Genomic DNA, 16,470 nt, shown 5'->3' on the forward strand with positions numbered 1-16,470 from the left:
GACACTTGGCACTGAATAGATAAAAAGGAGCAACAGGATAAAGTGTTCTTGAGCTGTTGCTTGGTAGTAAGTGGGCAAAATCACTTCCCACAATGTCTCACACTAAGAAAGAGGGGCAGCACTTTCCATTTCCCATCTCGCCAGCTTGAGGGAAATGCATGACTATGAGATGACTGGACCAATGAATTAAAAGGCACTCAATTTTTTTTTCCTTTGTCTCCTTGAAGTTGTGCAAGTTCTTTTATTCCCCCTATAGTGAGGCTGCAACTTTCAGTCTAAGTCACAAAGAAGGAGAAAAAACGTGCCTCATATATAACTGGCCCACAAATTGTTGAACTAAGTAGATTGATGTGCAATGTGAAGCATCCCTCAGCATGATCCAAATAGTCTGTCTCTTCACCTCTCCATTCATTTAAAAAGTCCATCCTACTCCAGATTTCCTGGAGTTCTACTAAGAATGGGTATTTAGGGATATTTTATGTCTAATGGCACTCTACTGCTGAGACAGTTTTTGGGAAATTCCTACCCTGTGTTTACTGCATTTTCATTCACTTTTAGTTTAAGGAAAAAAGGCTGAGGCATAATGGGGTTTTTTTATTCATTCATTTTCTTTTAAGTCCATTAAGATTTAAAAAAACTTTAATCAGAATAATTCAAGACTATAGTAAGAATTTTAAAGAAACAGTCATTCAAAGGAAGAATATCTCCAGAGTCCCAGTAACGGCTACCTTTTATTTTGTCATTTAATTATAGGTTATCATAGATTATATAATTGTGTATGAAAAATTAAGATCAGCATAATACCATTCATATAACTGGTAATTAATCATGTCCTTTAAAATTCTCCCTGTCTTTCCTCTTGTGTAGAAGAAAACAAACATGTCCCATCAGAGAACATCTTCCTTCTAAATACTCTGCCTACTGGATAAGGACTCATGATGCTTATTTACACATTTTCCAATCAACTTCTTAATCACAATCTTTGTATCTCACCACCCCTCACTGCTCCTCCCTATGCCAAAGCCACAAAAAGTCAGGGAGCTGGTAACTCCCAATGGCCTGCAATCCCTGGTCTGCAGACAGAGAATCTGGCAAAACTGTCTGGATTAGGAGATCCCAAACACATTTTAACAAATTTTAAGGGGATCCAGTGAAGAAAAAGATCTAAATAAACAGAAATTTGCAATGTGCAAGCAGCAGCAATAAAAGCATCTGTTTGAAAATAATTTTTAAACCACTAGATTATGGGGCTACTAAAATGATATCCAGACATCATACATGGTAGATTTAAAAAGGAATTTGTGCTCAAACCAAGTTAAATTTTAAACTTACACTTGCAAACTCCAGAACTGTTCTAGAATCCATAGTCATGGATTCTAGAATGCTTAATTCTAAATTTATCCCAAAGGAGTTCTTGCACCTCATTCAAGAAATATTCTTTCGTATATTTTTTACAATTTTATTTAAACTGGTGTTTATCCTGATGGTTGAACAGTTGTTTGAAATGACAGCTCCTCCCTTCACTTGTGGGAATTTAAACAGGAACATTAGCAGATATGAATTTAAAGCGATTTTTATCATTCCCTTGCATTTTACCTCCTCCAACTTTTGTAATTCCTTGCTAGCTGTATTAAAAATTTGAGAAAAAAAATTTCACAAATAGCCAAAGCTATGGATGATTAGAGGGGCAGTGACAACAATCAATGCAAAATAAGATTAAATAAGGCTAATCATGGTTGATTCAAATAAGGTTAAACAATTACAGGAGATTAAATTATTAATAAAATGTGTCATGTCACTGCTAGATCTGGATAAATTAATTTAGCACATATTATTCCATTATCTTAATTCATCTTTCTGTTTTGGTGGGGGGTTTTAATAAATTAATTTCTCCATCAGTGTTTCTTAGTTCAAGCAGAATTTTGTACAATGCTGTTTCACAGTTCAGGCTGATCACTTGTACAAATGTGATTTCTGACTCAGTGTTAAATTTCATCCATTTCTTATGCTCTGGTCTTAACCTGAACTCATGAAAGCTTTTATCATGAATCTTCACATTTGTAAATGTAGGAAGATTTCCTTTGGACTGTATTTATTTACCCCTTAAGAAGAACAGAATTATCACTGTTCCCATTCTTTGTTGGGAAAGAGACCTGAACATCTGCTAAATTGTCATTAAACTTATTTCAAAATTTTAAGACCAGAAGAGATTAAAACAATAAACCATCTTGAGTTTCATAATAAAGACCATAAAAATCTCATCCTGTGATTTCTGCACCAAGATGATTGGTGAATTAATTCCTCATTATTAACAATGTAGCTTCAGCAAGTTCTTCCCACTATTAATTTCACAGCTTCTTGATTTATTATTTTAATGCAATAATGGTACCCGACATGAAATGTTACATTTCCAAATATCTGTGGAAAAAAATTACTCTGTTGATAGTGCCTATATAGTCTTTTACAGGTGTTTTCTTGCTTTATTCTAGCTCCAATATGAAGTATGCACACTGTATGGAGAAGGGACAGAGATTAATGATGTTTTGCAAAAACAAATTGTGTGATGAGTCATGTCATATCTTTAGGCACTTCAATTTTTAAGTACAGAACATGAACACAATGATCCAGCTAAGCAATTTATTCAGGCTCCATCAACCTCTTGCCTTGGACCACAATGCAGAGATCTTTAAAGAAGCTCTAGGCAACCTGGTGCCAAGGCTGTGGGAAGCACAACATTGCTGGCTCTGTCAGCACAGTGCTGTTACACCCAAAGAAAACACCAAATTATAGGTGGCTAAACGACCTGGGACCCTCAAGTCAGTCCATGTGCCATATTTTCCTTTGTTCTGCTGGGTTATTGGGTGTAGTAGTGGGATCTCTGGTGTCGTTTCCCTGCCCCCAAGTCATCAAGCATGCAGTCCTGCAGATTTCAGAAATACAGTTTGCAATTTTAAAGAACAGCCTGTTCTCCTTTTTTTTTTTTTTTTTCTGCTTGAATTGGAGGCTAAATCAAGAATGCTGCCATAAAGCTAATGAACAGTGGGTGCCAGTAAACTACAGATCTTTTCAAAGGAAAACCTGCAAACTGAAAAAATGTCCTCAAACTAACTACAGATATGCAGATAGACTAAGGGGTTTTTAGATCAAGTGCCTATGCAAAAGGTGAGTAATCAAAGACAGCAGCCTTAGAAAAACAGGTATTTCAAAAAATATTGCTTGTTTTCCTTCACCACTGATTGTCTCTTTCCCATAGGATGAATCCATTTAAAATCTAGTCTTTTTCTGCAGTGTAGAGCAATGTGTTGCTGCAGGAGGTACAAGCAGTGCTTATTATGAGCTGCTATCAAAGTCCATGGTTACTTAAGGAACAGGTTCTCAGGTAACCCATTCTATTACTAGTCTGGATCAGTAGATTGGTGAAAAAGTAAAACAAACAAAAAAAATTACGCTGAGATCAGTTGAGTTGTTTAGAGCATGGTGCTAATAACACCAAGGTTGTGGGTTCAATCCCCATTTACTCAAGAGCTACACTCGATGATCCTTGTGGGGCCCTTCCCAACTCAGAGTATTCTGTGAGTCTGGGATTACAGCTGCTTCATCTGCAGCAGCTGTCACAGAGAAATGCTGGTAGAGGGTCACAGAAAGCTAAGCAGCAACAGCCCTAGTGCCCTCAACAAATTAGGAGTCAAATATGCCTTAGGAAAGAAGTAGAAAAGATTTTTAAGTGAATCCTACCTTATAGAAGAAGAATGATTTCTGTAGAATAAACGTCGCTTTCACTGATTTTGTAAATAACTCAGGTTTAGCAAAATATTAGCTTAAAACTGTGGATGTCATTAACAAATCTCTGACTAATTTCCATCTATTTTTCCATTTCAAAGGTAAGAAACAGCATTTCATATTCTAACTGGACTTTTTTTCAGAGAATTTTCAAATTCTCCCAGGGAACAGCAGGGAGAATTTGACACAAATGTCTGTCTCTGCCTTGTTTGTGGTTTTGCCAAGGCATTTGCACTACAAATAATGTTTCAAGACTACCATCGTCCTTTTAAAGTCCTTGAAATACAGTCTGAGCATGCCTCCTTCTGGAACTCCTCAGCCCCACATGCAGGCCAAAACTAAAAGAAGATGGATGTACATGCTCAAATTACAGTATCTGGTAGGAATTATTAAGTTTAAGAATCAGTGGTTTGTCAAGTTGAACTATGTTGGTCACTTCAGGATAGAGGTTCTTTGCTATCTGCATGCTATCCTGTCTCTGCCTTACACAGTTTCCCTGTATGAAATGTATTTTAAATGAAAGCAGATATTATGTTGAAAGTACATTTGAATTAAAACCTCCATAGGAAAATGCAGGAAGCCCTCAAGTACAACTTTTAAGGTGTCCTTCCCCTGTGGCCTGGCTTATTAGAAAAAGGAACAGCAGCCTAATAAAGCCTGACCTTACCTAACAGCTGAGACAATTGCTGACAGTAGCAATGAATATGACACCCTTAAGCTTTAAATCCTATCAGCTGTGACTGTTTAAAGTTCTTAAGAAAGAAACTGGGGTGTATTTGGTTTGTTTCAAAGGACAATCCTACTCAGTACAAGCATTTCCGAGGACTAAGGATGCATTAGTAAGAGGGATTACTTGTGTGCAAAATGGTCTCAGTTCAAAAAAGCCTCCAGACACTTTCACTTTTTGAATGTCACACTGTCCTACTCCCTAGCCTTAACCTGTGTTTTAACAATGTATTTATTTCTTTATTCAAACAGCAGTGATCATAGCTGCTGCTTCAGAATTTTTAACATTGCAAGGACATTTCAGGCATGTTGCAAAGATGTCATTCACAGGCAACCAGCCATAGCTGAGAAACTAGAAGAACAAAAAAAAAAAAAAAAAAACCAGAAGGGTTACTTAACCACAAAGGTAGGAAATCAGTATTTTAGAACTCTACTTTCAAAAATACCTCATCAAAAATACCCACAGCCTGCACCTCTGGGACAGTGCTATGCTTCTGCAAGCAATCTTGCAGACATCATTTGAGATTTCATTCATTAGTATTTGAAAAATACTTTGAGACTCACAGAAGGGAGATGCTACAGTATTCTAAATACCTGCCTAATTAGCTCTGATCAGAAGTTGTTTTACCCAATCAAGAGGAAAGATCAAAAATATCGTTGAAAAATTAACTGCAAAACAAAACACAACAAAAATCAAATAGAAGATGCTTAAATACCTTCCTATTTATTTATGGAGAAGGCTTAGTAAATCTATTCCAAAATGCATGACTTCCAGAGCCACATGGACATCCTCATCCAGGGCTGGAGTGTAGACTCTTCTTTAACAGCTCTGCTAGTTCACCACAGATTTCCTTCATTATTAGCCCTAGTTATTAGATGCTTTTGTTTTTTCCCAGCACCAAAAATGCTGGCACTACACTGGCTGTTATTAATTCAGCTAAGTTTTAAAGTATGTGTGGTGCTAGGTGACCAGCCTCCCTGCATCTTCACTTTGGTTCTTCCCTGAGAATTAAACCTTTCATTATTCAGCCCAGTTATTTATTACCCTCTTTAACAATTCAGCACAGTCTTCTAACTGACATTTTCAGCAAAAGGTCATCTGAAATACACACAGTGTTTCTCGTACTGCCCGCTTTCCCCTCTAAAGGTCCACCAGAGATAATGTTGTGTTTGTCATCTATTTACTCATTACATTGTGCAACAGGCCTTTGATCCCCTGCTTGTCTGCATGCCAGGTCTGTTCACAGGAGGTAGCTTAAGAGGAAAGCTCTAGGGTGGCTTTCCTCTTTTCCATGTCCGTCCAATTAGGCTGGACATATCTTCAATATCCCCCACTCTAAATAAGAGTGTATTTCTTGAAATGCCACTGCTAAGTTCAGTTATTAATTGCACCTGACTGAAGCACCAGGAAAAACCAAGGAGCTGCATGAGGAGCTGGGAGCATAAATTCTCCTGTCACTTATACCTAAAATCCTTGCACCTTCCAGTTTTCTGGAAGCAGAGCACCTCTGCTTTGGACAGCAGGAACACCAAGAACCCACAGACTACAAATACCATCTTAAAAATTACTTATGTGAAAATTAGTAAAATATATGTTTCTCCTCTTATTTCACCAATGGGATCATTCAACTTTCCAGAGTACAACTAAACCATCAGACTACACAACAAATACCATCTTTTTTCTTTGCAGGGCTTTCCTTCAAAATTCCACCTCCAGATTCAGAGGTGGCCCCACCAATGTCCCTTTTCAATGTGAAAACCTGAATATTTAGCAGTTTTACTGTGAGATTAAAAACTTGGATTTTATTCGGGATTTACCTCCTACCTCTTCATTTTTTATGTGCTTTATGTAGGGACATGAACTCTCATTGGAACTTGAACTGAAATTCAAGTGATTCATCTCTCTTCTTGGCCATATGAAAGGAGGACTATTCAAGCACCTGCTTTCCAAACTATGAGTACCAAGCAGAGCACTTTAGACCAAGAGAAGTCAAAGGTTTAACTTACCTTTTCCAAGTGACTTGAGCAGTTTCCATATGACATGACTTTGCAAAGACCCCCAGCCACAGCACTGGATCTTGGGGACCCACCAAGATGGGTTCTTGGTCTAAGGAACACAAGAAATAAATTTCTTCCTGGACTGATTTTCCACTAATGCTTAAAATTTTGTTGTCCTTTCTGAAGGAGAAGGGGTTTGAGAGATACCATATCCTGAATTGTTACTACATGCCTCTGTGGGGAGAAGATGTCTTACAAGACCCTTCAGTGGAATGGAATTCAGTCACACCCAGTGAGGATCTTGCACACAGACTTTCAGCCAAGCTTCCAGCAACTCACTGACTCTACTCCTCTAAAACTGAATTTGGCACAAGTATGTGTAAGGGATGATTTTCAACACAGCCTAGTCCTCGCAGTAGGACGCAGCTATTTATCATCATCTTTTGTTAAGAGTCAAGGGTGAACTTAACACAGACTTGAAATTCTTGCTTGCCCAAGCTCCACCACTTAGAGAGCAGGAATGTCATCTCTTTTTTATAGCCAGGGCTCTTTGTGTTCTCTGGGAAAAGCTTTTGTGAAAGAGCTGCTTTTAGTTTCCGTGAAGTATCTCTGAGCTTAGGGCAGTGTTGGCACTACTAATCATGATGTTGCTCTATATTTATAACAAGGTTGAAGCAGAGTGGGGTATTTTCTGGGCTCCCAGGACAAAGGAGGAATTAATGAATCTGACTCCCTGTTCTTAGAAGACTAATTTATTATTTTATGTACTTATATTATATTAAAGAAATGCTATACTAAAACTATACTAAAGAGTAGAGAAAGGATACAGATAGAAGGTTGCAAAGAATGATAATGAAAAACTCATGACTGCGGCTAGAGTCCCGACACAGCTGGATGGTGATTGGTCATTAATTCAAAACAATTCACATTAAACCAATCAAACAACCACCTGTTGGATAAACAATCTCCAACTACATTCCAAAGCAGCAAAATACAGAAGAAGCAATCAGATAATTATTGTTTTCATTCTTCTCTGAAGCTTCTCAGCTTCCCAGGAGAAGAATCATGGGAAAAGAGGATTTTTCAGAAAATATGATGGTGACAGCAGAGGAATCTTTCCTACTATTCTTTGAATGGAAGAATATCCTGGACATATTCCCCTGACTTTAAAAAGCACGATGAGCCTCTGAAGCAGAAATAATCGTAAGGTCTATGTAAGGCTATCCCAGCACTATCAACTCTGGGGATATAGAATTTCAGGGACTTGCATTCTGACTCAAAAACCATGCAAAGCTTTTCAGAAAGAAGTTCAGAGCAAAGAAAAGGTATAATACAAAGATGATAGTTACTCCTAGGGTCATATTTTCAGGGTAGGTGAAGTAGGTACAAATTTTCCTTGAAAAATAACAATGAAAAAGCTAATTCATGGGCAATTTTACTTATTGCCTGCCAAAACCAATTGTGTCCTGTTAAAAAAACTGGCAAACTAAAGAGAAAAATTAATCCCATTTTGTTGTGGGTTTTTGTTTTGTCACTGTTAATTAAGGCATTTGTGCAACAGAGCATCAAAAGAGTTCATGAGATGCCTTTGCAAATCATCTGGAGCCAGCATACAAAGCTGATCCTTCTTCTTCTCATAGTGCTTTAATCAGGTGTAAAACCAGCCTAATTGAAAGGAAGGGAGTGATAAATCACCATCTGGAGGTAGCTGTGCAAATTATATGCTTACCACCCTTCTCAAGGAAATTATGAGCTTCCAGGAGAAGTGTGTGTGTGAACTTGAGATCCCTGATCCTCAGCCACACAGAGCATGGCTGGGACAAAAGGCCCTTCCAGCCTCTGTGGCCAGGCTTCCATCCCATCAGAGGTAGGGTAATGAAGACTGTGTCCAGCAGATGAGTTCTGCTGTAGAGATAGGACACAGCCAAGGCATATACTTGGTCCTGGAACGACAGAAACACCCCTAAGTAATGTATTTTTGGCATAAGTTTTACACATCCTTGCCATCAAAAATGAAAGATTATTTAGAGAACAAAGAGCATTTGTTCCCATGAGCATTTTAGAGATCTTGAAATTTTCCAAATTATAGAATGTGTTGTACTAAATGAAAGTATATTGTTACATACTGCCTAGACAACAAAAGAGGCAGCAGCATTTGGCACTGTGGAACTGTAGTTTCCATCTAGATCTGGATTATCATTTGCTTATCTGATCCAGAAACAATATAGCAGGTCTAGGAAAACAACATAATGACAACAAGGTATGAAGTTACCAGTAAAGATTAAATGGGCCAGGGTTCTAGGCTGGCAAAGATAAAATTTATAGAAGAATATCGGGGAGTAGGATAATGAATGTCACAAGGGAAATGAATGGGGACTAATTACTTCTTTTCTTTGCAACATAAGGACTGTAGGGCATTGAAGAAATCTTACAAATAGACGTTTTATAATAGAAAAAAAATCATTTTTCCACCCAACATATCTTGTGAAACAAGGTGTTGCAGATTAAAATGAAGAGATCCAAGAGTGATTAGGTAAATTTTTGTAAGACCCATTCATTTAGAGCTATTGGTCACAAATCTGTAAATATAACCTCTTGCCCAAGAAGTCCCTAAACCACAGCTTCGTGGGAGCTCTGCTCACATTCCAGAGGATTGCTAGACACAAGTCCAGACTTTACATAATGTCCCCAAAGAGCTGCCCTTTGTTTTGATGAAAACCCTTCACTCCTTGCTCAGCACAGCTAGTCATGCATTCTTAGGGCTTTTTTAGGCAAGCTGCTCAAAAAGAAACTGTTGAGGGAATAATGTTTAAACCATAAGAATTTGACCAATTTACTAGATCTTTAGTTTAACTGGTGCCAGGGGAACTCTGTTCTGTCACACTGATCTGCTGTAATTTTCAAAACCTTAAGATGCAAAAAGTACTTGAGGCTTTTTCTTCTACTTCAGATTCTGCCTCTTGCTAATTTGTTCACAGGGAGAGGAAATACATGAAAAACGCTGCAGATTGGAAAGCAGTGTAACAAATAATAAAAAACAGAAAGGTTAGAGGAAAAGGAACCATACATTCTCACACACATTTCATCTGTTGATGTCATCTGTGCTTTTATTTTATATTTGGGAGTAAAAACTGATTTAGACATGTATCTAAATGGTGTACACATACATTTCAGACTCTTCTGTCCTCTATGAAGAACAGGAGGATCCAAGATACCCAGAGCTCAGGTTGTAACACAGGCTAAGATTAGAAAAGGAGAGAGAACATCTCACCTGGAGACAAACTAGCAGAGAGTCTTATGCAGGCAGTTCCACCTCAGCCTGCATGCCTTTCTATCCCCCATGTGAAGATCCTCATTTCCACATCCACGTTCCCAAATCTTCACCTGCCTAACAGGAAGGGCACTGTGCTTGAAAACCAACACAGCTGAAGACTGGGACCGTCCTTTGCAATTCCTGAATGCAGCAGTGGTCACCATGAATTGGTCTTCTGTGCAAGAAGCTGATGAGCAACAGAGGAAGCATTTACTGAAAAAATAGGCAGGAGAATCCACAACAAGGCTTTGGAGTAAAACAGAGTCCTTGAAGATTTCAGAGAGCAGACTGTGTGAGGGAGTTGAGTTGTTTTCCCAAAGATTTTATATCTTTTCTGCCTTCCTAAAGTTTGCATGTGCAGGAAATTCCTGTGCCTTCTGCACTTATTTTGCACTTATTTGATCCACAAAAAATGCAACTCCAACCTCCAGAGAGACACTCTGAGAAGGTTTTCTGAGGGGATAAGCCTGAGAGGTGGGAATGAATGTGCAACCCACACTCAAAAGGGTTCCACACTATGTTAGGGGACTGCTGGACACTGGTTGCACAAAGGGTGCAGGCTGCAGGTTGCAGACCTGTAGATTGTAGACTTGAAAACAATCATCCCTCCCAGCCCAGACTCAGTGGCACTAGTACTCAGTAATTAAAGCTTTATGTGACAGATTTGTGCCCATTTGGGGAGCAGGATCCTGAAGCCGAGGACCAACTTCTTCCCCAAAGAACCAATTTTATTTCTCCATCCAATTATAACCATTTCGTGTTACAGGAGATGCCAAGGCTCTTTGGGAAGCTAGTACTTCCTTATTGTGGCCTTGGCATGGAGAAAGGCTTCAGATTTTTTCTTTTACTATTCCCCCTGGTACTAATCTGCTCAAAATGCAGATGACTTTATAGAAGTTGATCCCACCTGCGACAGGAGGAAGATCAGAATACTTGATTATTAAGAACTTTTAAATAGTGACACATGAGTTAGAAGCAGTGAAGAGTTCTGTCATCAAAGCAACAGTGCGCAATAAAAATTAGTTTTGTTGCTTTGGGGCAGAAATAGTGTGATTTGAGTTACTTTGTGCAGTGACTAAAGCTAAACTGTAAATGTCTGGTTGGATAAGCAAGAGTAGTGTCATTAACTGCAGGGACATGGTGCAATGACAGTCTAGCAACTAATTTTCCATGACTGTAAATTTCCTGCTTACACCATGCTGGCTGGTCCCAGTCTATCACAACACTTAGTGTTTCCCAGGCTCTGACAGAAGTGACAGTATGCTAAATGTTCCTTTTATTCTGCAGCCAAACTGGAGAAAGAAACATGTTAATGCTTGTCATGGTCCCCCAGAGATATGTATTTTATATTCATTACTTGAGTGTAAACAACCTGTTTTGCAGGAAATGTTCTAGCCTGTTTTGAAAATACTTGCATTTCACTTTTAAGTTGTTTCAACTCCCCACCTGTAAAGCTTATAATGAAGATGTGGTGTTGACACCCAGGGGAACATAGGTATGAATGTAAATACACTGTATGAGTCTGTAACTCTCATTCAGAATGTTTCTTAAGAAAGCACCTGTTTAAATGAGACGTGAAAGTCTGTAATGCAATATTCCCTCTGTGAATAATATAGCAGAAATGTTACAATGAATAACCAGAAATGTGGGAGTTTCCAGCAATCCAGTTTAATAGTTTCTTTATATGTCTGTGTTTATACATCAAACAGCCTTCAAACAAAACAAAAAAAGAGTAATATACAATTCAAGAAAATACCTAAAACTATTACAGTTTTGGTTTCCCCTCAGTTGATTTACAGTTATGTACAAAACTGTCTTATTTGCAATACCCAGTGAAGATTTAATGATTTATTTACATCAGCTGGTGCCTTTCACTATGCAGCGGAACTGTCTCCTTTCGTCATTTACATTCATAGTTGCAAGAGCCAACATTTAGAGGCTACTTATGGATAGGATTAAGAGATGGGCTGAAACAAGGCAAGATTCTCACTACTGACCACCAGCATTCTCTGAAATCCCATTTTCAGATATAGCTGAAGGAAGACTCTAGCCCCTAGTGCACTGATAACCAGTGTATCAGTCAGCATAATAAGGGATCTCCACTGAGAATTACATTCCCACTCATGTCAGAGGGAGATATATGTGAGCTGAAGGAATAGTAAATTTGGAGCAGAAAAAATGTATGACTCTGGTGCTAAAGGTGCATCTTCTCCTGTCAGAAACGTCTTAAGCAAATGAAGACATAAAGTAGGCTCTAAGTGTGTGGAGGGAAATACCTTCTAATTTTTCTTACGCAAGAGATAAAATTAGGAGGGGAAAATATAATTTTATCATAATATGCAAACTGTGTCATAGAATCACTGAACAATTTGGGTTGGAAGGAGGTAATCTGCTCCTAGTGGCTCAAAGCAGGGCCAGCTTCAAAGTTAGAGTCAGCTTTCAGTTTAGTGCAGGTTTTTCAGGGCCATGTTGAGTCCAGTTCTAAATATCTCTAAGATGGATTTTGTACAACCATTGACCACCTGTTCACATATTTGACCACCCTTATGGCAAATAAATTTCTTAAAACCCAATCAGGAATCTCACCATGAAAGTATAACCTAAGAGTCATGGAATAAATCATAAACTGTCTACTGATAAAAAAGAGTTTTACAGCATGCATAAACCAAGTATAACAAGCATTATTCTTCCAGATTTCAGAAGGAAGATTTCATTTTTTCAAGATATATTCAGCTATCTAGTTAAGTTATGGAATCTTTCCATAACTTAAATCACAGCACAAGATGTGCACCATTCATGGTCATCAAGAAATACCAGAGTTGCTCCCTCTTTTTGTTAGGCCAGCATTTTGCATATTATACAGCTGTTGCAGAACAGCAGGTTTATGAAAGCATCACTAGATGCAAACTACTCACAAAAAAAGCATGAGGGTTTCAGCTTAGAATCCTCTCAACTAAGAGGAAAACTGTTCAGGGAACAAAATTCAGGACTCTTTATAGCTACATATACCTGATGTTTTGAAATCCTTTTTTTTGCCATTGCCTGACACGCCTTTTGATTATCAAACTTGTTTTCTCTCTCCCAACTTGAAAGATGCAATCTACAGTAACACAGGCTCTTCACATCCAAAAGGGTTTTCTAATGTGTATAGAAAGGCAGCCACTCAATCTTTCCATCTCCACAAAATATTACATGAACATCTACAGGCTGTGTTCCCTTTGTTTCCCTAGCCCTGGCAAATAAAGAAAACAGACAAACTAGAATCAGCTCAGTCTTCATATTCAGCCTTAAAATTCACCTGTGGTACATCTTGCTTCACAGTGATTTGAACATATATAGTCATATATGACAAAGTGCTGTATCCAGCCTGGAAAATCTCGTGGAAATATTGGCATCTTACACAATATGAATTTTGTGACAGTAACAGTCATGACTGGAATACAAGACTGCTGACATGTGCGTGTATATTGATCATAACTGCTGACCAAGGTATGTGGAGCTTGATAATTGGGGCTACTTCTCTGATTTTATGTCTTCAGAAGAAAATAGCAAAAAAAAATTCCTTGTTAATTCTGGGCATCAAAATAAGCCATGCTTGTGTTTATCTAGAGAGATAAATTTTTATTATTTTTTTATATCTAGAGAGACAAATAACACAAAAAGAAACACACATTGAGAGGCTGGTGGGTTCATTCACATGGCAGAACTCACTCGTTATATTTAACAGAAATAAAAATAAGGTTTTCCCCAGTATAATCCTCTTATAAATTCCAATCTTCAATAGAGTAAATGAAAGTCAAAATATCCTTTATCCCCATAACACAGATGCACTGAGTAGCTCCAACCACCAGCATGAGTGAAGTGTGTGGAGGGAAAGAAATGTAAAATCACATGTTTAAAAAGGGTCTCTGATTGCTGTGGGAATCGTGACAGCTGAATGAAGAAAATATTCCATAGGTATTTCACCAGAATCACAGGATGCAGGAAGATGTTGCCTTTTCAGTCTCCTCCCTGGTTTGGTTTTGTTATCTTAATACTTGTTTGATAACCCACAGAGCATTCTCAGGCTATAGCAACAAATAATCTCTTTGAAGGTCTTCCTCATTTCCTGGCTACGAAAGGCATAGATCAAGGGGTCGATCACCGAGTTGCACATAATGAGAATGAGGTACATGTTGAAGTGAGACATGAAGCAAACACAGTAGAGGTTTTGAGGGCAGGAGATCATCAGGATGAGATGAAGGAAGAATGGAGCCCAGCAAACAATGAAGATGCCAAGAAGCATAGTCAGAGTGATGGCTCCTTTCATGCTGGTTCTTTGACGGACAGAGTTGTACCCAGGCAAAGCAGCGATTTTCTTCACATGAGTACGAGCCAGGAGGAACATATGGATGTACAGGGAGACCATGAGGAACAACATGGTAAAAAACATAGTGATGAGACAAATGACCACGTAAGTTGATTCATAATAAAGAATGAAGATAATGCCACAGCCCGTGCAAAAGGTCCAGATGCATGCAATAATGAGCCCCGACCTTTTCACGGTCATGATGTTGTGATAACGCAGGGCATAGAAGATAGTGATATATCTGTCAACTGCTATAGCCAGCAAACTGCACATGGAAGCCACCACAGATATGCAGATCATGGAATCAAAGACATTGTCTATATGACGGACAAAGGCATCTTCCATGATGATGTGCCTATTGTTTATTAAGTATATGGTTATGGTCTCCCAAGCATTAGACACACTAACCAGCATGTCAGCCACTGCTAAACTGCAAACAAAAAAATACATGGGTGAGTGCAAGTTCTTGTTCTTAGCTATTGCACATATAACTAGTATGTTTTCAAGGAGGCTTACAATGCCCAGAGTTAGGAACACCTCAGCTGCGATGACCACTTGCTCACATGGTGATGACTTGCTCTTCTCAGTAGGCACAGTAAAGTTGCTACCGAAGGCACTCAGGTTGAGTTCAGAAACATAGAATTGAGAGGATGTGTTCATCTCTGGGAGTTAACACATTCTGTTCCGTCTGAAGGGCTTGCCAAGGAGTGTGGTAAATGCATTTTCCAAAAGGCAGAAGATCCTGCCTAAAAAAAGTATAGCATGAAGATTACAGGCAGAAGTTGACAACATAAATACCAGCTATTTCTATTTAATTTGTACATGTCCCACCCTCTTCCACACCACATTCCTTCACTGATTCTAAACTAAACTTTGGTTAGCTCAGAGATTTTCTGCCTATCCTTACTGGCAAATTAAAATCACAAACTGATTTGTGCAGAAAAGATTCCTGCACTCTTCATTCATAGTTTTGATTATTCTGTCTGGTTCCCTGGAGTACTTCCCCAGAATGTCCTGGAAATTCTGCTGAAAAGCAAACAAAAAACAGTTTTCCCAGTCCCAGCTCTCAGACCCCAGAAATGCAGGAGGATGTAGCACTACGTCCAGCAGAAACCACTCACTTGAATATGATAGAAAGAAGTTTCTATTATTGACACAATAAAGAATTTAACATTTTCAGTAAAAGGTTTACATGCTTTCCTGACCTTTGTACATTTAATTTGGCATGAACTATATTATAAACAGATTATCTGTGCAGTGTTAACATGCTCATTTAAAAGCATGGCATTAAACACCTAACCAAGGCAAATCCATACCTTTCAGGATAAACTAAGGTTACAGAATTTATGTGAGTGGAATGCTATTGCAAAAGAAGTTTTATCTTCCAAATCCAACATATTTTATTCAATGGTTTTTTGGTAATGAAAATATTTCGGGAAAGTTGTAAGTCATCACATTTTTAATAAAGGGAACATTTAGAGCTGATTGTCAGTCACTTGTTGCAAATACAAATTCAAAGCATATCGTGCTAAACAATTTTCTGTTTCAAAAAGCCACTTTTTATTTGCAATCAAGAATTTACTGTACCTATTTACCAGAGCTGCTCCTTCAGCTGCTTTTTCTCATCATTGTCTGCAACGTTTCCTCCAGAGAGCTGAAGTTTCAGACCCCCTGACATCTGGGGCTGGGGACTTCTTGGTGGCAAAAGATAAAAAAAAAATAGAGGGAAAAGAATTAGTAAATCCATAGAGTCAAAGCTGACCACATATAAATTACTTACTGTGCGACTGCCTTTTTATAGACTCCAAGCAATAATGACTTCAGTACTCAAACTGTGGCTCCTCCTCCCCTTCTTTGCCCCCCTGGACTTCTCTTTCCACAGATCTCATAGCAAAGGCTTGAGTTTTTACCACCATCTAGTGGCCTTCCTCTCTCTTTCTAACTGAACAGGTATTCTTATCTGAAATTTTTTATGAGCTTTCTATAATATTAAAGGGAGAAAATGTACCTGACATGCTCCTTTCTTTTGTTTTCTTTGTTGTTTCTAGTACACTGACAATAAGTTCCTCCTACAACAGTACTCCAAAAGAGGAGATAATACTATTATTAAAGTGGGAGGCTTATTACTGCTATAAGCATTTTTCTCATATTCAGCTTTGCTGGGATTTTTTTCAGAAATAAGAACCCCACTGTTACAAAATTTAGAGAACATGCAGTCAAAGCCACCATGCCACTAATAGAAAATATATTCAAATAATTTGTATTAAAACAATTGAACAAATAAACAGCTGCGTTCTGTACCCCT

At 38.3% G+C, this 16,470-nt stretch overlaps 1 protein-coding gene across 2 annotated transcripts; it reads right to left on the reverse strand.

Moving 5' to 3' along the window:
• Positions 1-11,461: 11,461 nt before the first annotated feature.
• Positions 11,462-16,004, reverse strand: MC5R (melanocortin 5 receptor). 2 transcript variants are annotated; one of them, XM_030237682.2, is made up of 2 exons: positions 15,753-16,004; positions 11,462-14,911 (listed from the first exon to the last, which is right to left on the reverse strand). In XM_030237682.2, exon 2 carries the CDS (start codon positions 14,823-14,825, stop codon positions 13,848-13,850), a length of 978 nt encoding a protein of 325 aa, XP_030093542.1. In that variant the 5' UTR covers positions 14,826-14,911; positions 15,753-16,004; the 3' UTR covers positions 11,462-13,847. The 2 variants fall into 2 exon arrangements, with proteins under 2 accessions (XP_030093542.1, XP_050827456.1); XM_050971499.1 differs by lacking the exon at positions 15,753-16,004 and having other exon boundaries at positions 11,462-14,595; positions 14,682-14,778.
• Positions 16,005-16,470: the final 466 nt, after the last annotated feature.

Source organism: Serinus canaria, chromosome 2, assembly GCF_022539315.1.
Source record: "Serinus canaria isolate serCan28SL12 chromosome 2, serCan2020, whole genome shotgun sequence".
NCBI lineage: Eukaryota > Metazoa > Chordata > Aves > Passeriformes > Fringillidae > Serinus > Serinus canaria.

Coding starts and splice junctions, on each gene's coding strand:
- MC5R (XM_030237682.2), bottom strand. CDS start 14,825: ATGAACACATCCTCTCAATTCTATGTTTCTGAACTCAACCTGAGTGCC.